The sequence below is a fragment of the Lagopus muta genome, chromosome 6 (assembly GCF_023343835.1).
Source record: "Lagopus muta isolate bLagMut1 chromosome 6, bLagMut1 primary, whole genome shotgun sequence".
NCBI classification, from domain to species: domain Eukaryota; kingdom Metazoa; phylum Chordata; class Aves; order Galliformes; family Phasianidae; genus Lagopus; species Lagopus muta.
In genome coordinates this window covers 24694542-24716642 of record NC_064438.1, presented here as the reverse complement: position 1 = coordinate 24716642, position 22101 = coordinate 24694542, and the positions used below count along the sequence as shown (strand labels likewise).

The following is a 22101-nucleotide window of genomic DNA, read 5'->3' as shown; positions in this document are numbered from 1 at the left end:
TCTTCTGATGCATTCTGTGTCTCCCACTGCAACATGCAGTCTGATTAAAGAGGTCTCCAAATCTCTCTTGGATTTTAGCTTGGTGTTTTCAAGAGATAACAAGTGTTTACCATTTTTCTGATGGGAGGGATGAATCTGTGTGTGTGTATACATGTGCAGGAGAAGGAAAGATGATTACCTCGTACTCAAGAAAACACTTTTGCTGTTTCTCCCCAGGTCTTTGTTTTTCATGAACTCACATTAATCAAAATAACAGGCTTTAATGCCTTTCCCAGAACAGTTGAGTGCGAAAGTAGCATCAGATTAAGTGACTTTCTTTTACTCATAAGAGCAATAGGAGTGGGCTGTTTAGCTGTAGAGACTGAACAAAATTGTAGTAGTGCTCATGGAAAAGCTCAGTGTACAAAATGTGTGCTGATAACATCTTTTACTGCTACAAGACTGCAGACTGAAGAAGAAATAGAGTTTTCCTGGAATATTTGAAATAACAAAGAAAGAGTGATTTAGAATGCTGTTAGGAAACCAAGGGAAGCCTTTCTAGCCCATCTTGACCCACAGGAGACATAAAACATTATTTGACTTTCTAAAACAGTGTTGGGATTTTGCATTTGCTGGTGCTCAGAATTTAACTCATCTGAATAATCTGGCAGAAACAGTCATTCAGAATTTCTTAAGGATAAGGATGATGACACAAAAGAACAGGGTTGCTCAAAAGTCAAACTTGCCTCTCTAATGAAATAAAAGGCAACTGTCTCTAATAAAGAAGACAGTAAAGCCTTTATATAGCAACTTCTAATCTTATCAAATAGAAAAACAAACCCTGGCACCAAGACAAAAGGGAAAGCAAACAAGAAAAGGAAGCAGTTGGTTGGTAGTCTTTAATATAATGCAGCTCTGAAAAGTTCAGTACAGATTTTGCGTTCAAACTGCCAGCTTCTGTTTCTGTAAATGGTTTTCTCAGTAACTGAGCAATCTGCTGATGCCTTGGAATGTATGTCTGTCTTTCCTTGTTGACAAGATCAGAATGCTACAGGCTGATGATAATATGCGTAATCCTATTCATAGAATGATTATCCAGTTTAGTGATTAATGGAGAAGGAAAAAACAATTTATTGAATTACAAATGTCAATCGATCTCTTTTTTTTTTCCTGTTGATTTTTATTTCCTCTGGTTTTGCATCAACCACCTACAGACATTCCACTTTCTTACATATCAGATGCTTTTTTCCATCAATTAAAATGTGTGTTGAGCCTTTGGCTGAAATTCTGTGCAACAGCTTTCTGGCTGGGGAAGATAACTGTGTACTTGGTTCCTTGCCTGACTCACTGCCACATTGATCATAAGGGTGAAGCTTCATCCTGGAAATGATGAGTGCCCTTTCTGAAAGTTTATCTGCTAATTGGAGGAAGGTAGAAAGTTGGGTTTCAGGCCAGTTATCAGCAGGGAAATCTCTGATGAAAGAAGAGCATCTCAGTGGGACACTCTGTTCTTCACAAGAGAAAACAAGAGCATTAGGATTAACAGCTGCAGTGCAAATGAATTCTGGTCTTGTTGTGCTCCAGTAGGAGTGATGATCTGCTTTCCATGCCCTCAGTCCGCCTGCTTCTGTCAGTGAGTGATTTCTCTTGAGATAGCAAGGACTTGTTAATTCTCTTTTCTCACACCAGCCCGGGACAGTTTTGTACTAGCAAGGCATTAGCTGTGCTAGCATTTAGATAATTTCCACTTAAATCTCTCCTGCCCATTCACTTGTCATATTTTTTCCACGTGCTGATCTTAGGGCAATTCTTGTGTTGTCAAGCAGAAATGTATTGTTTCTCAAATTGTTCTGGTCAAAACTCTTTGACAAGTTAAATCAGTCATTTCTTCCTGTAGTGCCTTCACCTCTGAGATCCTTGTTCAACTGCCCCATTTTCCCACTGGGCTGTTTCTCAGTTTCAGTCAATTTTTCTCTTATTATTATTATTATTTTTTCCTTGCAAATTGATTTCCTCAGTTCTTTAGAGGGAGGCACAGAATAGAGAGTAGTAGTGGAAGTGCCATGGAAGTATGAGTGGTAGCAGTGGTGTGCTCCCTTCAGTGTACCTAGGCTGACACTATCCTGGCTTCTTTAAAACCATATTTTGTGCCAGGCCAGTAATTCATTTAGCCTTCTTTGCATTGCTACTGTTCTTGACTCCCCTAATGCTCCCCTTCTTGAATGATACTCATTTAATTGGCAAAAGTGGAGCTGATATTTTCTGCCCTTGTTCTGAACATTTGGCCTTATTTGTGTCCCAACTTTCATTCAGTTTCACCCTAATTAGCGTTGTCTGTGGATTTGGTTACAGTGCTGCATAATTTCTCTTCTAGCTCTCTTGAAGGATGAAAACAGCTGGCTTTGATGTTTGTGCATCAGTCAGCAGTTCGTTAGAAAATTGTTTTCTCCTTATTTTACATGGATCCTTTATTTGATGTAGACTTTAAGCCAAGTGGGTTTTCAAGTAGGAAATAGGATTTTCTTCATCTTTGCTTTGGAAGGTAAGGCTGTCATTTTCTCTCCCGAAGATGATGATCTGCCTGTGAAGCCAAGGAAAGAATGGATTCACATGGACAACGTGGAGTTTGAGAAGCTGGAGTGGATGAAAGATTTGCCTTCACCCCGGCAGAAGAAAACTAAAAAGGTTTAAAAGCAGAAACTGATTTTTGTTTTCTTGTTTGTGAAGTGTCTGGTTCATGTTTCTCACCAGTGACAATTTTGAAGTTTTCTTAAATAATCCCCTGGTTTCTCAATCTGAGAGATTTTGTAAGGCTGAGGGGAGACCCAGTGTTCTTCACAGGGTGGGATTCTATATGATCACTTTAGCCTATAGTGTCAAAGAGAGCTACGAAGTGAGAGTCTGATAACTCTCAGATGACCTCTGGTGAAACAGGTCTGAAAGCTAAGAAAAAAAAAAAAAAGTGGAATAAACTTTTTTTTAAAGAATCTGAGATCTGATCTGGGGAGTTTGTCAAATCAACTGTTAGGTGACACCTCAGAAATGGAATTTTATGTGGTGAATAAAGTAAGGCAATAAAAATAATCTTTCTCTCCCTCCACCATTTTCTTTATGCTAGGGAATGCAAGCTCGATTCAGTTTAAAAGGAGACTTGATTCCTGCAGATGCTGATTTGCCTACTCATCTAGGTCTGCATCACCATGGAGAAGAGGCAGAGGTAGGTGTAATGAAGCAGAAAGGAAAGAGCACACCCATTTCCATTTTCTGTGTTTATTTTGTCAGATTCCTTTTGTGTCAAGGTGTTTTAGTGACAAAAACCTCAAGAAAGTGTAGATGGGTGGTTTCCTTTGGAAACAAGCTCCTGAAGAGAAGTTTAGTTGCCATGCACTAGCTTGCTTTCTTTGTTTTCAGACAACTCTGTTAATGCTTTTCTTCTTCAATGCCATTAAGGATCTGTGGTGATGGAAAACGAGTACACGTCCTTTTTTAAGTACAGTTTTCTCCCATTACGTCATTTATTGCAATCTCTTCTGCAATTGATGTGAAACAGCAAACAAAACTGTGTTGCAATTTATCTCCTGTTATGCACTATTTACAGCAAATCTTATTTTAAGGGGCCTGTTTTTGTCTATACTCGGTTGTTTGTTGTTTTTTTTTCTTTTCCTCCCCCATTTAGAGGGCTGGTTATTCTCTCCAAGAGCTCTTTCATTTGTCTCGCAGCCAACTTATTCAGCAGAGGACACTGGCCCTACAGGTCTTGGGTCGTATTGTTCAAAAGGTAAGTCACTTCCATAGAACTCCACCCCATAGCTGACATTTCCACTGCATCAGGGTCCAGATTCTCTGATGCTAGTTGTTTGTCTTCTGTTTTAATGCAGGTGAACAAAATCACTGACAGAGTGTTTCTTTTTACACCAAAGATCTCACTGCTAAGAAAAGTTACAATGTTGGTACATAGCAAATTGAATTTCAGGATTCTCTGCGGGAAGAAGCTTTGCAGCTTTCAAGTGTTGCTCAGCAGCAGTGCTGCAATTTATGTTCCCCTGTTTCTTTGGACTGAGTTATTTTTACGGTGTTACTTCTGTGGCAAAAACTCCCATTTGCAGTGACCCTTTAGTTCTTGTTGCCTGAGCCAGCTATGTGATGTGCTTGTTCTGTAGGTGGTGAAAATGAGCCAGCCTAATCTTACAGAGGAGGGCATAAAGCAGTATGAATATTTAGCTCCACGCACTTGCCCACCCAACTCTTGGGGGAAGTGCTAACCTTCCCTTTAACAGCAGTGGAGGCTGAGATGAAGTAGCAGCATGATTTTGAGAAGAAAGATGGGGCAGAACAGGATGAAGTGATAATAAGTGTCCAGACATAAGAAAGAAAGCTTTTCTGCATTAAAGAACTGGAGTTGTATTTTCTCTTCTCCTCATTCTCTAGAGAGGCACAAAACAACTTTCCTAAAACCTGTTCTGTGGGAAACAGCTGACTTGCCTAAAGCAGCAGCAGCATCATTATGGTATAGTTGTAGACTACTCAAAGATGGTGTCCCACTATTGATCTAAGCAGAAAAGAACTTCTTGTCCTCCAAACTAAATAGGAAATATACCACAAAGTTACAGAAATGCCATAGGAATGTGCAATTATTCTCTTAGAACTTTTCTTTTTTTTCTTGGCCTGGCCCTTGAGTCATAGAATTTTAAGTGGGAAGAGGTGTTTGTAGCATGCAAAGCGGGGTGTACATCCTGGCGGATTCCAGTCTGCACATTGTAATTGCACTTGGGGTATGTGACCCTTCTCTTATGCAGAGAGAGAGATATGTAATGCAGAAACAGGAGCCATTCATCAATAGGCAATGTTCCCTAGAAGTCAAAATGTTCTCTCATTTATGTTATGAGCTCTTACCAATTTCTAACCTACTGTATGGGGCAGCGCTGGAATTTGGCAAATCTGCATCAGTTTGTGATGTCCTGAAGTTAGGGAGCATGAAAGACTCCTAACTAATGTAAACAGCAGGTGGTCAAAATGTGACTCAGGTGCCTAATTTTATGGTTTTTAAGTGGATTTTCCTGCATGGCTGGCACTGTAGGTCTTTGAGGATCCTTGAAGTCTTAAGCATTTTTTCTGTCCTTTTATATCACTACTTTGGACTGAATGATACAAAATTTTTCTGTCCCTGTAGGTGGTTCTAAGGTTTCCTTGGAGAATACCAAGTAGAGCAGTTGGTTGTGCTGACTGCACAGTGTAGCTGCTTTACAGTAGAACTGGGAAAAGACAAACATGCAGATGTTAAATTGTACATAGTTGAGGTGAGACAGCTTTAACATTATCTCTGTATGGTATGTATACATTTCAGGCCAGGGCTGGAGAATTTGCTTCCTCCTTGAAGGGCAGTGTTCTGCGTCTGCTTCTCGATGCTGGATTTCTCTTCTTGCTACGCTTCTCTCTGGATGATGCTGTGGATAATGTCATGGCAGCATCTGTTGGTGCTCTCCGAGCTCTGCTGGTGTCATCTGATGATGAGGTGAGAAAATCATTACGTCCCTGGCTTTGGTTTCATTCTGAATCATCTGAATAATTTATAGAATCAGAATGAAAAGAGAGGTAAGTAACTTCTAAAAAAGCCTTGCTGGATGGGTTAGCTTAATGGTCAGTAGAATGCTATTTCTGTGCTTTGGGACAAAGGACTGTACTACTCGAATTCAAGAGATTCAGTCCTCTTTTCTCCTATTTAAATGGGTTCTACCTATGATTAAATTCAGTGCATACAGTTGTGCTAGTTCTCTTCCTTCTTGACACCCTTAAAATCTAGAGCATGTTACTTCTAGCGTATGTGTACGATTTAGACGTTTTATTTTTAATACAACCTCTTCTGTTGTTGTTCTGTTTTGCTATGTAGTTTTCCTGCTTCTGAACAAATTAGTGACTAAGTATTATCCCTGCTTTGCTGCTTTGTCAGGCCTCACAGTAGTACTAGCCTCTCTCCATCAGTGTCCATCATTTGTTGTTCTCACATACTTTTCTTTCACTACTGTAAACCTATTTTTCCATTCTTACGGGTTTTTCTCCTTGATGCTTTTTCTCTTGTTAGAAAGCTGAAACTTCTTTTGGATGTTCAGAGATACTGGACCCTGAACAGCAAGGTTAAAGAGTCTTCCTGGTTGAAAAGAAGCAGGCCATTATGGTCAAAGCAGACTGTGGCCTGTGTTTCAGGTTCCTTTTATGTTAAGCTGCAAAGAGAATGGTGCTAGAAAAGAGTGGTTAGATCTCTAGAAGCCTATCATGCAGACCCAGAAATGGGGATGGAGCTAATAAATGTCAAATTCCAGTTTAACTTCTAGAGCCCTTGGTGGTTATTTATTTTTATTTTAAACATTTTTCAATTAAGCTGCATTTCTGTTCCTTGTCTAGTGAATTTAATTCGTGTCACAGTAATTGCTTTTCATGATTTCCCAAGTGTCTGTGGGTCATAGATTAAAGTCACTTCTCTGAAAAATCATTTCATCCACTTGTAAATGTTTAGAGTATCCTTTATTGTGTTCCTATTTTCCTGAGTTAGGTGGAAATCTGTAAGGCATCCTGTAATTCTCTCTTTTTTTTTTTTTCGTCTTATGTGATCTCTTTGTGAGGGATTTTTGTGTGCTTTTACTCTCCTCATAGAAATATCTTGATTGCACTTTCTCATGGTACCAAGGGATGGCTGCATTCCCGTTTGTCCCCAACAATGAGGAAGAAGAAGAGGAAGAAGAAGAAGAAGAAGAATTAACTGGAACAGAGAAGTCTCAGAATAAAAAACAAAAGGATGAAAACAAGCCAGATGCAGACGTAGCCCGTTACGACGTTGTAAAGGTAAGCACACAGCTCAGCCTGAAATCTTTCTGGAATAGACTGTGCACAGGGCTGTGTGCACTTGTGAAATGGTGTAGTCTTCTGTGTGTGTTAGTAGTGTTATGAACAAAAACTAGAACATTTCCTTGGCTGTTGGATGTCGTGTTTCTGTCATACGTTATCAGTAGTGTGAATTTATTAACCTCTAAAAATGTTGAGACTTGACCAGTGTGGTTTCATCATTAACTATCTCTAGCTTCCTGTAGGGAAATTGGCAACGAGCACGCTGATTACCATGATTAGTTGAAAGATTGAATACAGACATGATTTTCATGTTCTCTTACTTGAGCTTGAAGTGAAACAGTTCCAGACACTACTAAAGTTAAGCAAGAGAATTATAGCTGCATAGTTCTGAATTAGAATGGTACAATGCCATTCTCTTTGCATTTGATGCAACGACTACTTAGCATTTCCCTAATATCACTCTTCATGTTCCATCTCTCAGAATGAGTGTCACATATGCCAGGGATGCGAAGTTTAGCTTACATATGAGATCTAACAACAGTAATCTTTGCCATCTCAAACTCCACCCTGCTGAAGCTGCAGTTGTTAAGGTCCGTGGTCGCATCTCTTAGTCTGTGTATTCGAATGGCAAATGGTTATAAACTTCACCGGGCAAATGAATTACTGTACTTAGATATCTGGTTTCAGTTAGTGACTTTGTGAGTTCAGATTTGTTCTAATAGGCTGTGCTGCTGAAGAGGCTTAACAAAAGAGATGTAGATAAGAGATGAGGTCAGTTTGTCACTCTGGAAACAGTTACGTGGTTTGAACTCAGAAGAGATTTGACATAAAATTCTGCATTGTTCCAGCTGTTGTGAAATAAATTCGATTTCACACCCGCTAATTGGTTGTTACATCCCAGCTCCACATATTGGAAAAATAATATTTATACAAGCAGCTGAATCCAATCAAACATAGAGCTTCAGACTTGCCTGGCTGCAACTTTCAAAAGTATCAGTCCTATGAACTGAAGTGTTGCACCTTTTCCCTAAACTAGAAGTGCCTAACGCTATCACTGAGATTGATTCTTACCATAGTCACTGATCTTCTGCTCTGTGAGCAATACAGAATCACATAATCCATCTGCGTCTGTCGTTTCTTACTGCAGAATAGAAACTGGTATCTGTTCTCCACTTCTGTTAGCTTTCTCCAATGTGACAAGCACTGTCAGGGCTAAAGAAAGAGTACTGTGTTAGATGAAGGTGGTGGCTAGCCAAAATGAATCAAAAGCCATGAGAACCCTTTTCAGCCACATTACATTTTAATAGTCATTTGTAGAGAGGTATTCCCTGTTACTTGCAGTTTCAAACTCTGGAGAACACAACTATCCAAAAAGCTCACTGGTGGTCTGATACAGAACAAAAGTTCAGATGTTCCTGCTCTGTTGGGCCAACTTTTGATTGTTTGCTAGCATACTAGCTTGCAAATCTACAGAAGCTTCTCTCTTCATTTCCCCAGTGGTAATTTTAATACTTTCTATCTGCAAAAGATTTACGTGCATCTGCTTTTCCCTTCCTGCAACTGCTTCTCAGAGAGCAGTTAATAAGAGCATAATGAATATTTTTTTCCTTCCAGGGACTTCTGAAGACACGGATTCAGCACCGGCTGAGGTATATCCTTGAGGTGGTACGACCTGTTCCAACGGTTGTCCTGGATATCCTGCACATCCTGACTCGCATAGCAAGGCACTCCTCTGAAGCATGCATCCAGGTAAATCTGTTATTGTACAGGAGGAATGGTAGGAAAAGATTTGAGAAAGGGAAGAAAGAAGCAGATGAGGTTATGACAAGGAGATAAGACAAACTTGGGCGTTCTTTATGTATGGCTACTGGAATTGCATGCTTTCAGCTATTTGTGGTGCCTGCTATTTCTCTGCAGCTGCTTGACTGTCCTCGGTTGATTGAAACCATTGTCAGGGAATTTCTCCCTACTCGATGGGATCCTCATGTGGCTGAACCAGGATGTTTACTCACCAGTCTCCATGGAGTTGCTTGCGCTGCTGCTATGAAGTTCATCAGAGTATTGGCATCTGGAGGCAGAAATGCAACAGCCAGGCTGGTGAGTGATTATCAAAGAGCTTTTCGGTTATCAAATACCATTGTTTTCCGTGCCTTGCTTCCTCACTAATGATGGATAATTAACTGGGGGTGACTAAGCTGAAGAATGTGATTCAGACCTGACCAGTACATATGAAACTGGGAGATACGTGGTTAGGGTTCCTGTTTCAGTCTCACTCTATGGTGAAGGGAAGCAATAGGGCCACTTAAATGAGTAAGAGATTGAAGTATCTGACTTACAGCTTTCAATCTTTCCCTGTAATTGTTTAGGCTTGGCAATAGAAAGCTGGTGATGATGTGTATTTTGTCAAGGGAGTAAAGAAAGCAGCAAAATTTACCCTTTTTTACTACTAATGAGAAGCAGTGAGCACAAGTTGAAATAAAAGACAGTTAAAAATAGAAATTTTCTTCTGAAGTGGTGAAACTAGCAAAAACAGGTTGCCCAAGGACGCTGTAGACTTCCCATCTGTGAAGACATCCAAAACTCTGCTGGACCTAGCTCTGAGCAACCTGCTCTAAACAGAGAGAACTGCAGTCTCCAGAGGTCCTTTCTGACCAGCAACTTTTCCGTGACTCTGTGAGTCTCCAATTAGACTTCCTGGTGGTTCAAGCACAGTATAGCTCTTAACTACAGTCTCTGTGAGGTTACCTCTACAGGTATTTTCTGCCATTTGCAGGGAAACCTCAGAAATCTCTTTTAAGACAGAGTGTGAGCTGAAATAAAGAAGCCAAAATAATCCTTGTGAAGAAGATGCATGTTTGTGTTCTGAAGGAATTGTTGACAATATTACAATGTGTCTTCTGTTGTATAGCACTGGGGAAGCCATTTCAGTCTTTTCTTTCCTTTTTTTTTTTTTTTGAGGTTGGAAGGAGGTCTGTGTAGTGCAGCTATGAAAAATCACGCAGCACAGCTCAGTGATACTGGCCAGCAGCAGATGCTTAGAGTGCACATCAGCATGTATTGCTCTGTACTCTCCTGTGGCTCCGATGATAGGCAGCTTAGGACTTCATAAACCAGAGATCTTATTTGTGTCTTTGTGTTTTACAGCCCTAGTTGAACTTTCCTGCCATGAATTTACCTGAACAGCTCAGGTTATTCCAGCCAGTACTTCCAGCCCCTCTTATTTACTTCTGGACAGGTTTTCCATTTCAGAGCTAATTGTATTCATTCATACAGGGCAACACAGGTGCTATAAATACACAGCATCAACTCAGAGCAGCACCCATTACAGTGCAGTGTGTATCTCTGAGGTGTTTTGGTTCAGTATTCTTAATAGCATCTAATAAATGGCTATGCAGGAAATTGCTAGCATCAGCAGGAGAATACTGAATTGTGCTATAAAATACATAGAAAAACGTGCTGATAATAATGGGATATTTAAAGTTGTAAGTGGTGGTAGGAACATAACAGAAAATCTCTACATTTCATTCTCTTTTGGATTTTGAGTAGTCCAGGTGTTCCAGGCATGCAAATGTTGTTTACAAGGTTGCTACCACTCAGGGCTTGGTTGTGTTTTAGTCTCATATGACTAGTTGCAGGCACTTGAACATGGGAGTGGAAGATACTAAAAAACAAAATAGCGTAGGAATTTTACCTAAAAACAGAATTCTTCTATCTTCCTCCTCAGGAAGTAAATTTAACTTTGCCCTCTGTTCTGTAGGAGGGGTGTCAGAATTCATAGTTTGATTCATCAGCTCCTTTGCTTCTTGTGGGTGTGCAGTGATTTCCCAACAAGATGGCTCTAAAGCATTTGAATTTTAAATTATCTGTAATGTGTCCTTGTGTTGTGAGAAAGACATTGTCGGTGCATTTGTTTAGACAGAGCACACATAAGCTTTTGTATGTGTGGGAGGGGGAAGGAGAAGCTCTTTTCTATGGTTAAACAAAAATATCCAGTTGTTGGGGAGGATAAAAGTTATTTCTAGAGAACTGCAAATGAGTCATGTCAGGCTTAATTAAATACTAAAATAACCTCAGAACATTTTCAAAGCACTAGAATTCTATATATTTTTTTTTAAAAACTAATAGGCAGGAGGTACCTTTTTGTAAAACAAACAAAGAATTATAGAAAGATTCAGATTGTATGACCTCTGAAAGTCATCCAATGTAACCTCTTAAGAGGAATGCAAGAAGCCATTCAGTGATCTTTGTGTACAGTGTTCTTGATAAGATAAATCTCAGTGTAATCTTGACTACTGGAGTTCGACTTATGACTAGTTAAGGAAGAGTAATTTTTGTTTAAAAGTCAATTAATGGTGCAAAGAGTCCCTAAAACAAGAGTGTGTGGGGGTCAGGCAAACCTCTGTGGTTTAAGTGTACTCTTTGTGTGGAATGGATTAGATAACATCCAGGCATCTCTTTCAGGGATACATCCATCTTAATTACCATTAATGATTTATTGACTCTTTGTAGTAAGCTCTCTAAGATTACACAAGATGAAAACAGTGTTAGGGGAATAGAATAAAGTGCAGTAAAATCTGCAGCTTTTTTGGTGTGTCAGATTAGTGACTGTTGTAAACGCATGTGAGTGAAGTCTCTTATTCTTTGGTTGTGTTTTGGTCTTTGTTTACTTGTTTTCATTTGTTTTACAGCTTAACAAGTTTGAAATGAAGAGCCGGTTAATTCGATTTACAGCTGAAGATCCGCAGGATCTGCTTCTGCCAAGGGAAGAGGCCATCAGACTGAACACTGAAGCCTTCCGGCTGTGGGCAGTGGCTGCTGGTTATGGTCAGGCCTGTGACCTCTACCGGTACAGTCCAAAGCTGGAGAAGTGGAAATAGTGGGGGTGGAGAGCACAACGGAGGCATCACGTTCCAGAGGGTTGAATTTGGGATCTCTAGAATCAGTTGCTACTCCCTTCAGGGAGTCTTACCTCCCTTCCTCTGGCCTCCTGCAGTAAAATTCGGTTTCTGAAGGTGTTAGTGTTGAGTTCTTTTCTTTTTCTGGCTCTCTTTTATTTCTTGTGCTTAATCACTTTTAATTTATTCTTTCTTCTCTGTCCTGTGGGATAAACCTAAACTATTTAGGACTACATCTTTTTTCCCCTCAGAGGCTTTTGAATCAGCTGTGCTTGTGTGACCTCAAGACATGCTGAGTGCAGCAGACCTAGGACTGAATATGGTGTGCTAAAGGTAGTCTGGGCAGCAGTCCCCAGCATGTATGAAAATTGTGGCAGACTAGTGCAGACAAACTCTGCATCAACTCTCAGTTCAGTACAAAATTCAAGTTCTTGTACTTGAACTTCAAGGTCTGCTCTGGAGTAAACCTGACCTTCCTTAAGCATTGAGTCTTCCTTGAAAGCATGGAGATAGCAGTGGAGTTCCCCTGAAGAGGAGTGGAGGAGAGGCCAGTAGTAATTGTTGGAAGGGAAGTTCTGTTTGCAATAGCATTTTGAGTACAACAGTGTATTGGTTAATAAAGTAAAATGCAGTGTGTCGTTTCTTAGCATTGTAGATAATACTGAAGAAAGAGAAGCAGCAGCAGATTGCTTGAATTTGCATTATTACAACAGTGTATACTCTGAGCATTTGAAAACTAGAGGAAAAAAAGAAAATATTTGGTGTTTTTTCAAGAGTTGGTTGGAATGTTTGGAAGCAGGGTAGATTCAGTTGAGTTGGAAATGATAGAATTCTTTCTCATTTTTTACGTGTCTGTTGATTATTCTGTTTTGGAGATGTTGGTGTTTCTCATCTCATCTTAGCAACGTGCGAAGGTGTTCGGGGGGAAAAAAGGGCCAGGTCCTCCCAGTGATAGCAGGAAAAGTACAAGGAGCAGCATCTACAAATCGAGATGAAGGAGATTTCTCTTAAGTAAAAGGAAAAACTTCTACTGTGGAGATAGTCACACTGGAACAGATTTTTCAGAAAGACTGGACTCTGCATCCTTGAAGATATTCAAAACCTAACTAGACATGTTCCTAGGCAAACCTGCTTTAGCCAACTAAGCTTGAACAAGGTGTTGGACTACTTCCAACCTCATATATTTTGTATTTTAAACCGTAGGGATCTCTATCCTGTGCTGGTGAGGATACTGCAGTCCCTGCCTGAGTTGCTCAGCACTAGCCATGAGAAGAATCCCATGTTTGAGTTATCTGTCCAGAGAGCTGCAGCAGTGGTTACTCTGCTGGTAAATGTGACACAAACTGCAGGATGCACGGTGGAGCTGCAGGCCAAACTGAGCAGGTGGGCCCTCTGTCACCTGTTTCATGCATCTGAGCAGTTGTCTTGTATTCTCTTCAGTTGGGAGACCTGGCTTTACCCTTCTCTATTCGTTCATTTCATATGGCGTGCTGTCCCACATGTGAGTCCCTGCATGGTGGGATGTGTTGCTTTTGACATGAGGACAGAAGGGGTAGATTGAAGACTGGTAGATAGCTATATGCCTGCTAGTCTGATAAGGGGGAGGGGTAAAAATCTGCATTTAGCAAATCATTCCTGCCAGAATGAACTAGAGAACTCCTTTGACTTTTCCTTCAGGGAAAAAGGAAATGACTTCTCTGAGGTCTGGAGGAAAGAAGCTGTGGAGAACAAGATGGAAGAGGATTAAGAAAAGTGGGCTGTGGGTTTGCTAGTTTTATTGGCTAAAGGGGTAAATTCAGTAAAACCAAAGCTTAGCTAAGGAGAGAGTAATGCAGGTGAAGAAACTTTAGCTTTCACGTATAGTTTCTCATTTGACTTTTCTGTCTAAAATGATTTGTTCTGGTCTGTGGGAATGTGCGAAGTTGTTTTTCCCCTAGTAGCTGTCATTAGTCATCCATCTTCCATGCTACATGTAACTAGAAATCTTGCTATTAAAATGGTATTTTAGAGAGAATTGTTTTCAAGGCATCCTCACTATCCAGTGCCATTCTTCCACTGTGTTTCAATAATAGCTGTGAAGACAGTGAACAGATTCCACCTCCTCCAGTATCATGGAATCAAGTGTCAGGCTTACAGCCCTTTCTGGAGACCAGTATGAAAAAATTCCTGCAGGTGATATCTTGGACAGAAACTTGGCAAATTCTTCAGCCTCTGACCACAACTTATATGATCTACCTGGGAGTTTATTACAGTGCTTGCAGTCAACAGGTAAGGACAAAAAGCATAGGTTGTCTTTTCATGTCACCAGTATCCCCTTCTGTATTACCACTGAAAACCTGGAAAAAAGAAAGGAAGGCTTTGAAGAGCACAGATGAGGACTAGATGTTGTTTGCCACACCTGTTACCTAGGCTGGATGCTGATCTTTCACATTGGTAATGCCAAATGTCACTGTCTTAATTTCTTCTGGGCTCAGAATCTCAATCAAGGAGTGTGGTAGTGCAATGACTCATTTGATTTACTGCAGAGATAGCCAGCATGCAGTAAATATGACCTAATTCAGTTTGTCAGTCCTTCCTCCTCGTAGGCTAAATTAAGTTGCACATTTTTGCATTTGTGATGGTCTGAGATCCTGCATGTGGACAGTTATTGCAATAACCTTGTAGGAGGATAGAACACAAAGGGTCAAACCATGTGAAATTCGGGCAGGATGCAATAAAGATGAATTTATTTACTGTCCCACCGACACTGAAAGTCAAATTCTGTAACCTGGTCACAGTTGCAGTTTGTAACCATCTTTTTAGCAGAGTATTCTGAAGGTGGCATGTCAGTGTTATGCTGTTGAAAAAACGGTGTCTTATAGTTTTGCTACTTTAAAGATTCATGTTCTGAAGATAATTGCAGGATTCCTCTTTACTGCCCAGCTGATATGCCCAAGTTCTGACCTGGGAGAGTTATCTTCAAGATGTGGGGATAATTTAATGCCTGTATTTATTCAGACCTCTCTAACTCCACTGGAATTTGTCTGAAACAAATGAATTTGTTTGCCTTGGCTAGGGTGGAAACTGCCCGTGTCTTTCAAAGATATCTTCAATTTTCCAAAGGTAGTTAGCTCCTTTGACCTGCTGTCATTAGGTCCTGATATTTAGAGACCCAGGAAGACCATTCAAAGAGATTAGTATTCCTTTTTACTCTCTATAGATATTCCAGAAAAGCAGCTGACTAAATAATTTCTTAGGTCCTTGAACTGTGCCATATGAATTTTAACTTCCACTTAAAATAATAATAATAATCAGCAGCAGCAGCAGCAGCATCAGCCTGTGGTTAAGATGATCTGATTTAAAGATGAAATAAAAATTACACATAGCGTATTTGAATGGATAAGAGGAAAAAAAGTAAAATTAAAAAAAAAGATCAACCTGTGTGGTCACTAGACTAGTGAATACAGGGACCTCCATGGGATGGTTTTCCTAGACTACAAAGAATTAAGGATAACATTTAGATTTTGCTGACTGATTTCTGGAGACCTGGGAGAAAATCAGATTCTGTTACAGCAATGAGTATTTCTCTAACAAAGGCAAAGTATAGTGAAAAAAGAAGTGCCAGCCTGTTCGTTCAATCTGGAATATTGCTTACTAGGGTCAGAAGAATTTGGATGGTTCTCTTAAAAAAAAAAACACAAAAAAACAAACCCCACAGATCCTCCCCTGTACAGTGCTCATCCACAGCCCTGTCTTGATGGGTAGGTTAATTGCACTCTATACAGCCGAATATTATTATTTTTATTTTTTTCCTGCGACCCTCATGATGCCAGTTTGTTTTCTCAAGGTAGTCCTGATCACCTTTGTGTTGTTAAATGAGAAGATCAGCATATAGGTAGAATGTTAAGAAGTGGGAATGTCAACCACATAGAGCAAATTTACATTTAGGGACTTTTCTCCCAAAGATCCCATACCTTACTTCCAGCCAAATAAGAGTTCTCTCTGATGCATTCTAATACTTGAGTATGAGGACACCTTGAGGTGCCAGCTCTCAGCTTCCATGCTCTCAGCAGTTAAGCTAGCTCTAACCTATAGCAGTGCTGTTATGTAGATGATGTGGTGTGTCGTAACGACATCAAAAAAGAGCGTAACTAAATCAGTGTATTTTTGCATTCCTCTGTTTCCTCTTGTTTTATGCAGCCATCAGTCAATCCAGTTGACTGCTTAGAGGAATTGGAACGTTTGACATCTGAGGTGCTGCAGCCCCTGCTCAGCCAGCCAGCCATGCACAGCATGTGGGATTTGCTCAGGTAAAATTATTTCATTGCTTCATTTCTATACTGCGTGGTCAGGAGGGCAGGAAACACGGTGGTTCCAGGGGCTGGGAATCCACTCACAGCAAAGAAATTTTCTAATGTTGGCCTAGAATACATCAAAAAGTACAGTTATGTTTTAGATAATTTTCTCCCTTCCTACTTATTTACCTTTTAACGTATGTACCTCATATGTGTGATACTGAAAGCTGGATGAATTACAGTGCAATAAGGCTCTGTCTACACCCCTTCTTTGTCCTTTCTCTCCTCGCAACACAAAGCAGTGTAAGCAAAGTAGCTGTGTTTTATTTTAAGTTCAAATAGATTTTATCCATTCTTGGCTTTGATTATTTTTTTAGTTTCCCTGATTTAAAAACAAGAACAAAGCAATGTCAATTTGAGTCCTTACATCAGTGGGAGTACATGCACCATTCAAATGCTGTGTATGAACTACTTTTATAAAATAATTTAAGTTCTTGCTGAGCTCCTTGAAAGGCCCTGCAGGAGAGAAAGTGAAAGGCTGGATACCAAATTGTCCTTTCAAACATTTGGATAACATAAGTTTGGTCTCAGGCTCTGGGCACTGTTCAGTGCTGTGGATGTTCCCTCTTTCTGCTGTAGAGGGAGCCTCACTACCACCCTACAATCAGTTCTCTGGAGAGAAGTAAACTGAGAGGTTTGACTTGTATTGAGAGAAACATCCAGTTTTATGTAAGCAACACTGGAAATTTTTGATTTCAAATGGTATTTGAATGCTCACCAATCTGGCTCATGTTCCTTCATGACTGAGAGCTGAGTTCTGAAGCTTCTAACACCAAAATTTCTGATGCACAAGGCAATATTTTCGCAGTGGCAGTTTTGGGTAAGAGCTGGCTTTTTGGCTTTGCCTGTCTGATAATTTTTGAAATGTCCAAAGTATGTGGGCAGCTTTATTAGCCTGGGTTACATATGCATGTAGGGAAGTGTGTGTTTTTTTTTAATAAAGGTCCAAAGCTTTCAAATGTTTGACACCAGAGGTGCATCATTGCATCAATATTTCTGCACATTGTGAACAATATAGCTGAAGACTAGAATCTGTGACAGCTCACTGGCATTAGTTTCTATGTGGCAGTCCTTACTTGATCAGCTGTTGATACTGCTTTGGTTTTTCTCCTTTCTATTTTGCAGTCATTGTGGCTTTCATTTTGCTGCAATGTGTGGCATGGTTTGGATAGTAACATTCCTACAGGATAAATTTTCAGTAATACGAGTGCTTTTGACCTAATCTCTTTCATTCTGTGTTCACACAGGCCATGTTCAGCTCTGTGCAACCCTCTGTCCTGTTCCCCAGCACCTGAATCTGTCTTCAGCATTGTATCTTTGAGTTGTACTGGAGGCAAACCTCCTCTGAGCCTAGTTGGCTCCAAGTCACCTTTCCCTTTCCTCACTGCCCTCCTATTTCTCATCAATAGCATCACCCATATTCACAAAGGACTAATCAGCAAGGTGAGAATATACTTTTTCACTATGAGTTCTGTGTGAATGATAGCATGCTTTGGAAGGAGATCAGTATTTGTATCGTCCCACATTATTAAAATAGAACTGGTGTGTTTTTAATGTAAAAATATCAAAGTACTTTTGAGAGAAATACTTTCATTTTCAGAACAGGCGAGTCTTTGAATTGCCATATCCACTTCATGCTGGGAAGCTGGGATTATAGAGCAGGTGCCAAATGATGATGCAGCTTAAAGGATGGAGTTATAAAGAACATTGAGAACAGTTAAACAACTGTTTGGCTGAACTAAAGTGTCAGATAATGAAAGAGGGATGGTTGAAGGATGTGTAACAAAGAAAAATGAGATCAAACTAAACGTAAGAGGAAATTTCTTCCTTCTTCTGATATTGAACACGGGTGTGAGCACTGTGGCAGAAGTACAGATATTTCTCAGGCCATTTCTGAAAATCTTATAGCAGCCAACAGGAATTCTTAAGGGGAAAGCAGGAGATGATAGACATCAGAGAGGACTGTTTTACTTTTCTCCGAGTGCAGACTGTGTTAGTAATAGTTGTCTCCATTTCTGTTTCCTTTATAGTACAGCTCTGTGCTGAGCTTTGAAGGCCTGAAGGATTATCTGCATCAAAGCTGGCAGACTGCACCCCCCTCAGTAACTCCCGCATCTGCATGGATGCTGCGCCATGAGTATCATCTGCAGTACTTCGCTTTAGTATTGGCTAGGAAAATGGTATCCTTGCTGGCTCTTTCATTTCTTTCACTCCTGGAGTTGACTTCACTTTAGTTTCTCTAGCTCTGGCAGCTGGTCTTTCCACATAGCTGATCTAGATTTGGTCTTCTGCTGTCTTGACTGTTCTGCCCCATGAGCAAGTAATATCTTTATAGTTACTGACGTGGGGATTTAGATCCAAAATACTTTAGATGGCAAAATTATATTTTTGTCTGTCCTTGGGCTAGAGCGAGAACAACTTTTCTAGCAACACTCCTGAAAGATGTCTGTGTGAATGCTGAACAAGAATGCTGTTCTTGTGGTCCTCTTTCAGCCTCTCACTTTCCAGCGAGATCTCTCCCTCAGCTGCCTCCCCCGCCACGGTCCTTGCTGATGCCTTGTTGACAAACAGTGGTTTTATCTGTTTCTTTCCTGTGCAGGCAGGCACTTGTCCGGATTACAGCCGTCATGCCTCGCTCTATCACTGTGTTGCCATGGCATTGCTGAGCCGTCTGTTGCCGGGGAGCGAGCATCTGGCTTATGAGATCCTGCTGGATCTTGCTTTTAATCCAGAGTTTCTTCTGTAAGCTGTGCTTTTTTTTTCTGTTTTTGTTTTCGTTAGTCTGATACATGGAAAGACTTGAAAATGATGAAAAAGCAGATGTTGGCAATGGAACTTGGTCATGTTTTTTGACCTTCAGTAGGGCTTATTCAAATTTCAGGTGTTTGCTGGCGTATTCTTAAGTCATGGAGCCTCCTAGTCAGACCGGCAATGTGGTTGTAAATTTATCTTGGTTGTATCCATGTTGAGAAATATGACCAGTTTCTTTTGATCCCCTCAGAGGCAAGAGTCCAGTGATTTCTGGTAGAACTCATTTTCACTAAGGTCCAGCATCTACTGCACTGATGGTAGCGAGGCTAGGAAACACATGGGATCCTGACCTATTCTGAAAAACTTGTACAGTAAGGGTTAAAAGGAAGGCTTAGCAAGTTCTTACACATTTTTTTTTTCTTATTTGATTATGATGCATTCTCCACATTGTATTAGAAATAATACGGAGCACCTCAAATGTGACACATCCTCCATCTGACCAAGATGGTAGCAGTTTATTTTGTTCCTCACAGTCAGCTGCAAAGAAATGCCATACATCTCCAGCAAACTTTCCTTTAGAAAGGAAAGCTTCCCCACACCCTCACCTCCTTGCAGATACTTGCTATATGCCATTTTGCAAAAGTTTGGCAAGTAATCTGAGACCATGATAAGTGTGTGGTCTGAGACTGTGGCACACAAGTTTGACAGCTCCTCTGCCTTAATTTCTGTTTGCCAGTCTGTGTGGTTCTTTTGACTGTGCAAAGCTACCACTATAGGAGTTGTCCTATTGACTCAAGGTGTCCTTACATGATATACAGTATTTCACTTCAGCACCCTGACATCTGTTCTGATAGGTAAGTTGTCTCCCTAGACATGGAATTGCACCCTCCTCACCAGACCACTGGCTTTGTGTGGAAGTTTTTCATTTTATTTTTATTTTGTATTTATGTTGGTAATTCCAAGTGTAGTTCTATGAATTTCCTGGAGATATCAAGATAATCCATGCTTAATGTGTTTGGGATTTTCTTGACTGATGTTTGCTTTTACTTTACAGCGAAGGGAAAACTGGAGGGCCAGAAGCAGCTGACTTTTCTGATATTTTGCATCTGGGTACCAGTGCCAAACTGTCACAGCCTGGCTCTGCAGCAGCATCTTCTTCAAAGCCTACTCGTGGTGCCCTGCTGAGAGACTCATACCAGAATCTGCCTGCCATCCGCTCCTGCTACCTCTCTCATTTTGTTCACTTGCAGCCTGCCCTTGTGCATTCCCAAGCATCCTACCAAGGACGTAATTACCTCATCCAATCAATGCTGCTTCCTGAAGTCAGAGGGCCCATCCTGCCTTCAGACTGGCCGTTCTTTCCACTTATCAGCCTCTACAACAAAGTGACTAATGCAGAGACGCGTGGGGCTGTGCTGAACTCTCTCCCACTTGATCTAGTCAACACTGTGACCTGGAACCTTCAGTGGGTCTTGTTGCTGGAAACTTGGCGTCCTAAAACCCTTCAGACCATCCCTACTGCTGCCAAACTTGCACGACTTATGTGCATCTTCCTCACAGGCAGTGACCTCTTTCTAGAAGCACCAATCCACTGTTACACGGCTGCACTTCTTTCCATGTACTGCCAGCCCAAGGCTCTGGACTCTCTGAACTTGGATGCTCCACTCCCTGGTTTGGCGTCCTTCCATGATCTCTATATAAGTCTGCTGGAGCAGTTTGAAGGTGTCTCCTTTGGAGATCCACTCTTCGGAGTCTTTGTTCTTCTACCTCTGCAGAAGCGTTTCAGTGTTCATCTGCGTCTCTCTGTTTTTGGGGAGCACACAAGTATCCTGCGGGCACTGGGAGTGCCCCTCCAGCAGGTAATCACGCTTTATGGTTGTTGCCTGCACACTTCTGAGATACTGGGCTCTTGCCTGTGTTTCTCCAGCCCTGTTTTGGTCATTTTTCCAGCACTACTCAGTGTTCAGTAGAATACTCATTCTTCCTTCATTTTCTTCACTTACAAGTTCTCCTTGAAGAAAGTTCAGTGCATGGAATGTAAAATGAAGTAGGAATGGAGAGCAGTGAGTTTTTTGTTTGTTTTTTTTTATTGAGATACATTACAGCAGTGTATCCTGTTGGCTTTTTTTTTTTTTTTAATGGAAGGAGGGACTTGGAGAGGGAAACAATGTTATTGATTGTAAGTCTGGAGAATAGTGTCCAGTTCCTGTAGATTGCCCTTGTTAAAGAATCCTTTCAAGAAAGATTTTGAACTTAGTTTTGTGAGCTGATAATACATATAATGTGAAAGGTGGGACCTATGAGATTGTTCAGTCTTCAGTGGATGCTGTCCCATGTCCTGCTTGGTCTAGTGGCTGAGAAGCTCCTAATTTATGACTGCTATGTATGAAGGGCTAGTTGGCACCCCATGCTTTTCTTGCATGAGTTACCTTTCCCTTAACTTTTCTCTCAGCCTGGTGAGAATCTTCCTATGCAGTGCATGGGCAAACACCATTTTTCTTCTCAGACTGTGTTTACAGTTGGCTATACTGGAGTTGTGCTTGACTGGGTCACTAGGTGAGAAAGTTTTATCTGTGAAGTGCAGGAGTGCAGTTCTTTTGAATGAGCAGAGCAAAAAAGATTGAATTAATCTGGCTTTATGTTCTTTGTCACTTGCCAAATAACAGACGATGCCTGATTTAACCTAAAGTTTGCTAATACAAAGACAACTTTTGAAAAATAAATAAATAAATTGTGAATTAGCAGTTTTTTGCCTCAATGCTTTTGTCCTGGTTGTAGTGGCCCAGCAACCAGTTTTTCTATATTGTTATGGCCAGATGAGTCTTTGTTTCTTAAGCCAAGTAAGCCAGGATTCTCTGGCCTGTTTTTGTGATAAGCTCTCTGTACTCACGGTGCTTCCAGTAGCCCTTCCCTATGTATGTTCTAGTTTCACAGGAGCAAAATCAATGTAGAGGGAGATGGTTTTTTTTCTTTTGTTTTGTCTTAAGATATGTTTAACTTACCTTAGTGAGCAGTAAAAAATTTTAGTAATATTGCCTTTGTAGCCAAACACTAAAAGTTCAGCATAAATGCTGTGTTTGCACTGAAGACTGTTGCTGAAATGTGTAGAATCAATGATTTTCTTTAGTCTTGCAAAGAAAATACTTCAAAGTGAAATACGTAACATTAGACCCACAGAACTTGTGAAAACAGAGAAGGTGGCAGTTTGGATTTTGGGAGAATGGAGAAGTGAACAAAACTAAGTTGTTATTAAAAGTGATTCTAACCTATTTTTCCAAGTCAGACAAGTGAAGTCAGAAAAC

At 40.6% G+C, this 22101-nt stretch overlaps 1 protein-coding gene across 10 annotated transcripts in view; it reads left to right on the top strand.

Moving 5' to 3' along the window:
* Positions 1-22101, top strand: part of RPAP1 (RNA polymerase II associated protein 1) — a 38934-nt gene that overhangs the window by 13103 nt on the left and 3730 nt on the right. For 7 of the 10 annotated variants that reach the window (XM_048949977.1, XM_048949981.1, XM_048949980.1 and 4 more), the window contains 15 exons: positions 2522-2664; positions 3098-3196; positions 3656-3757; positions 5324-5491; positions 6628-6816; positions 8434-8568; positions 8737-8916; positions 11508-11665; positions 12918-13097; positions 13784-13982; positions 15894-16003; positions 17296-17491; positions 18079-18228; positions 18648-18790; positions 19854-20658. In XM_048949977.1, the coding sequence (XP_048805934.1) occupies positions 2522-2664; positions 3098-3196; positions 3656-3757; positions 5324-5491; positions 6628-6816; positions 8434-8568; positions 8737-8916; positions 11508-11665; positions 12918-13097; positions 13784-13982; positions 15894-16003; positions 17296-17491; positions 18079-18228; positions 18648-18790; positions 19854-20658 (2957 nt within the window). The remainder of the gene's footprint in view (positions 1-2521; positions 2665-3097; positions 3197-3655; positions 3758-5323; positions 5492-6627; positions 6817-8433; positions 8569-8736; positions 8917-11507; positions 11666-12917; positions 13098-13783; positions 13983-15893; positions 16004-17295; positions 17492-18078; positions 18229-18647; positions 18791-19853; positions 20659-22101) is intronic. The other 3 variants (XM_048949984.1, XM_048949983.1, XM_048949982.1) reach the window with 3 other exon arrangements.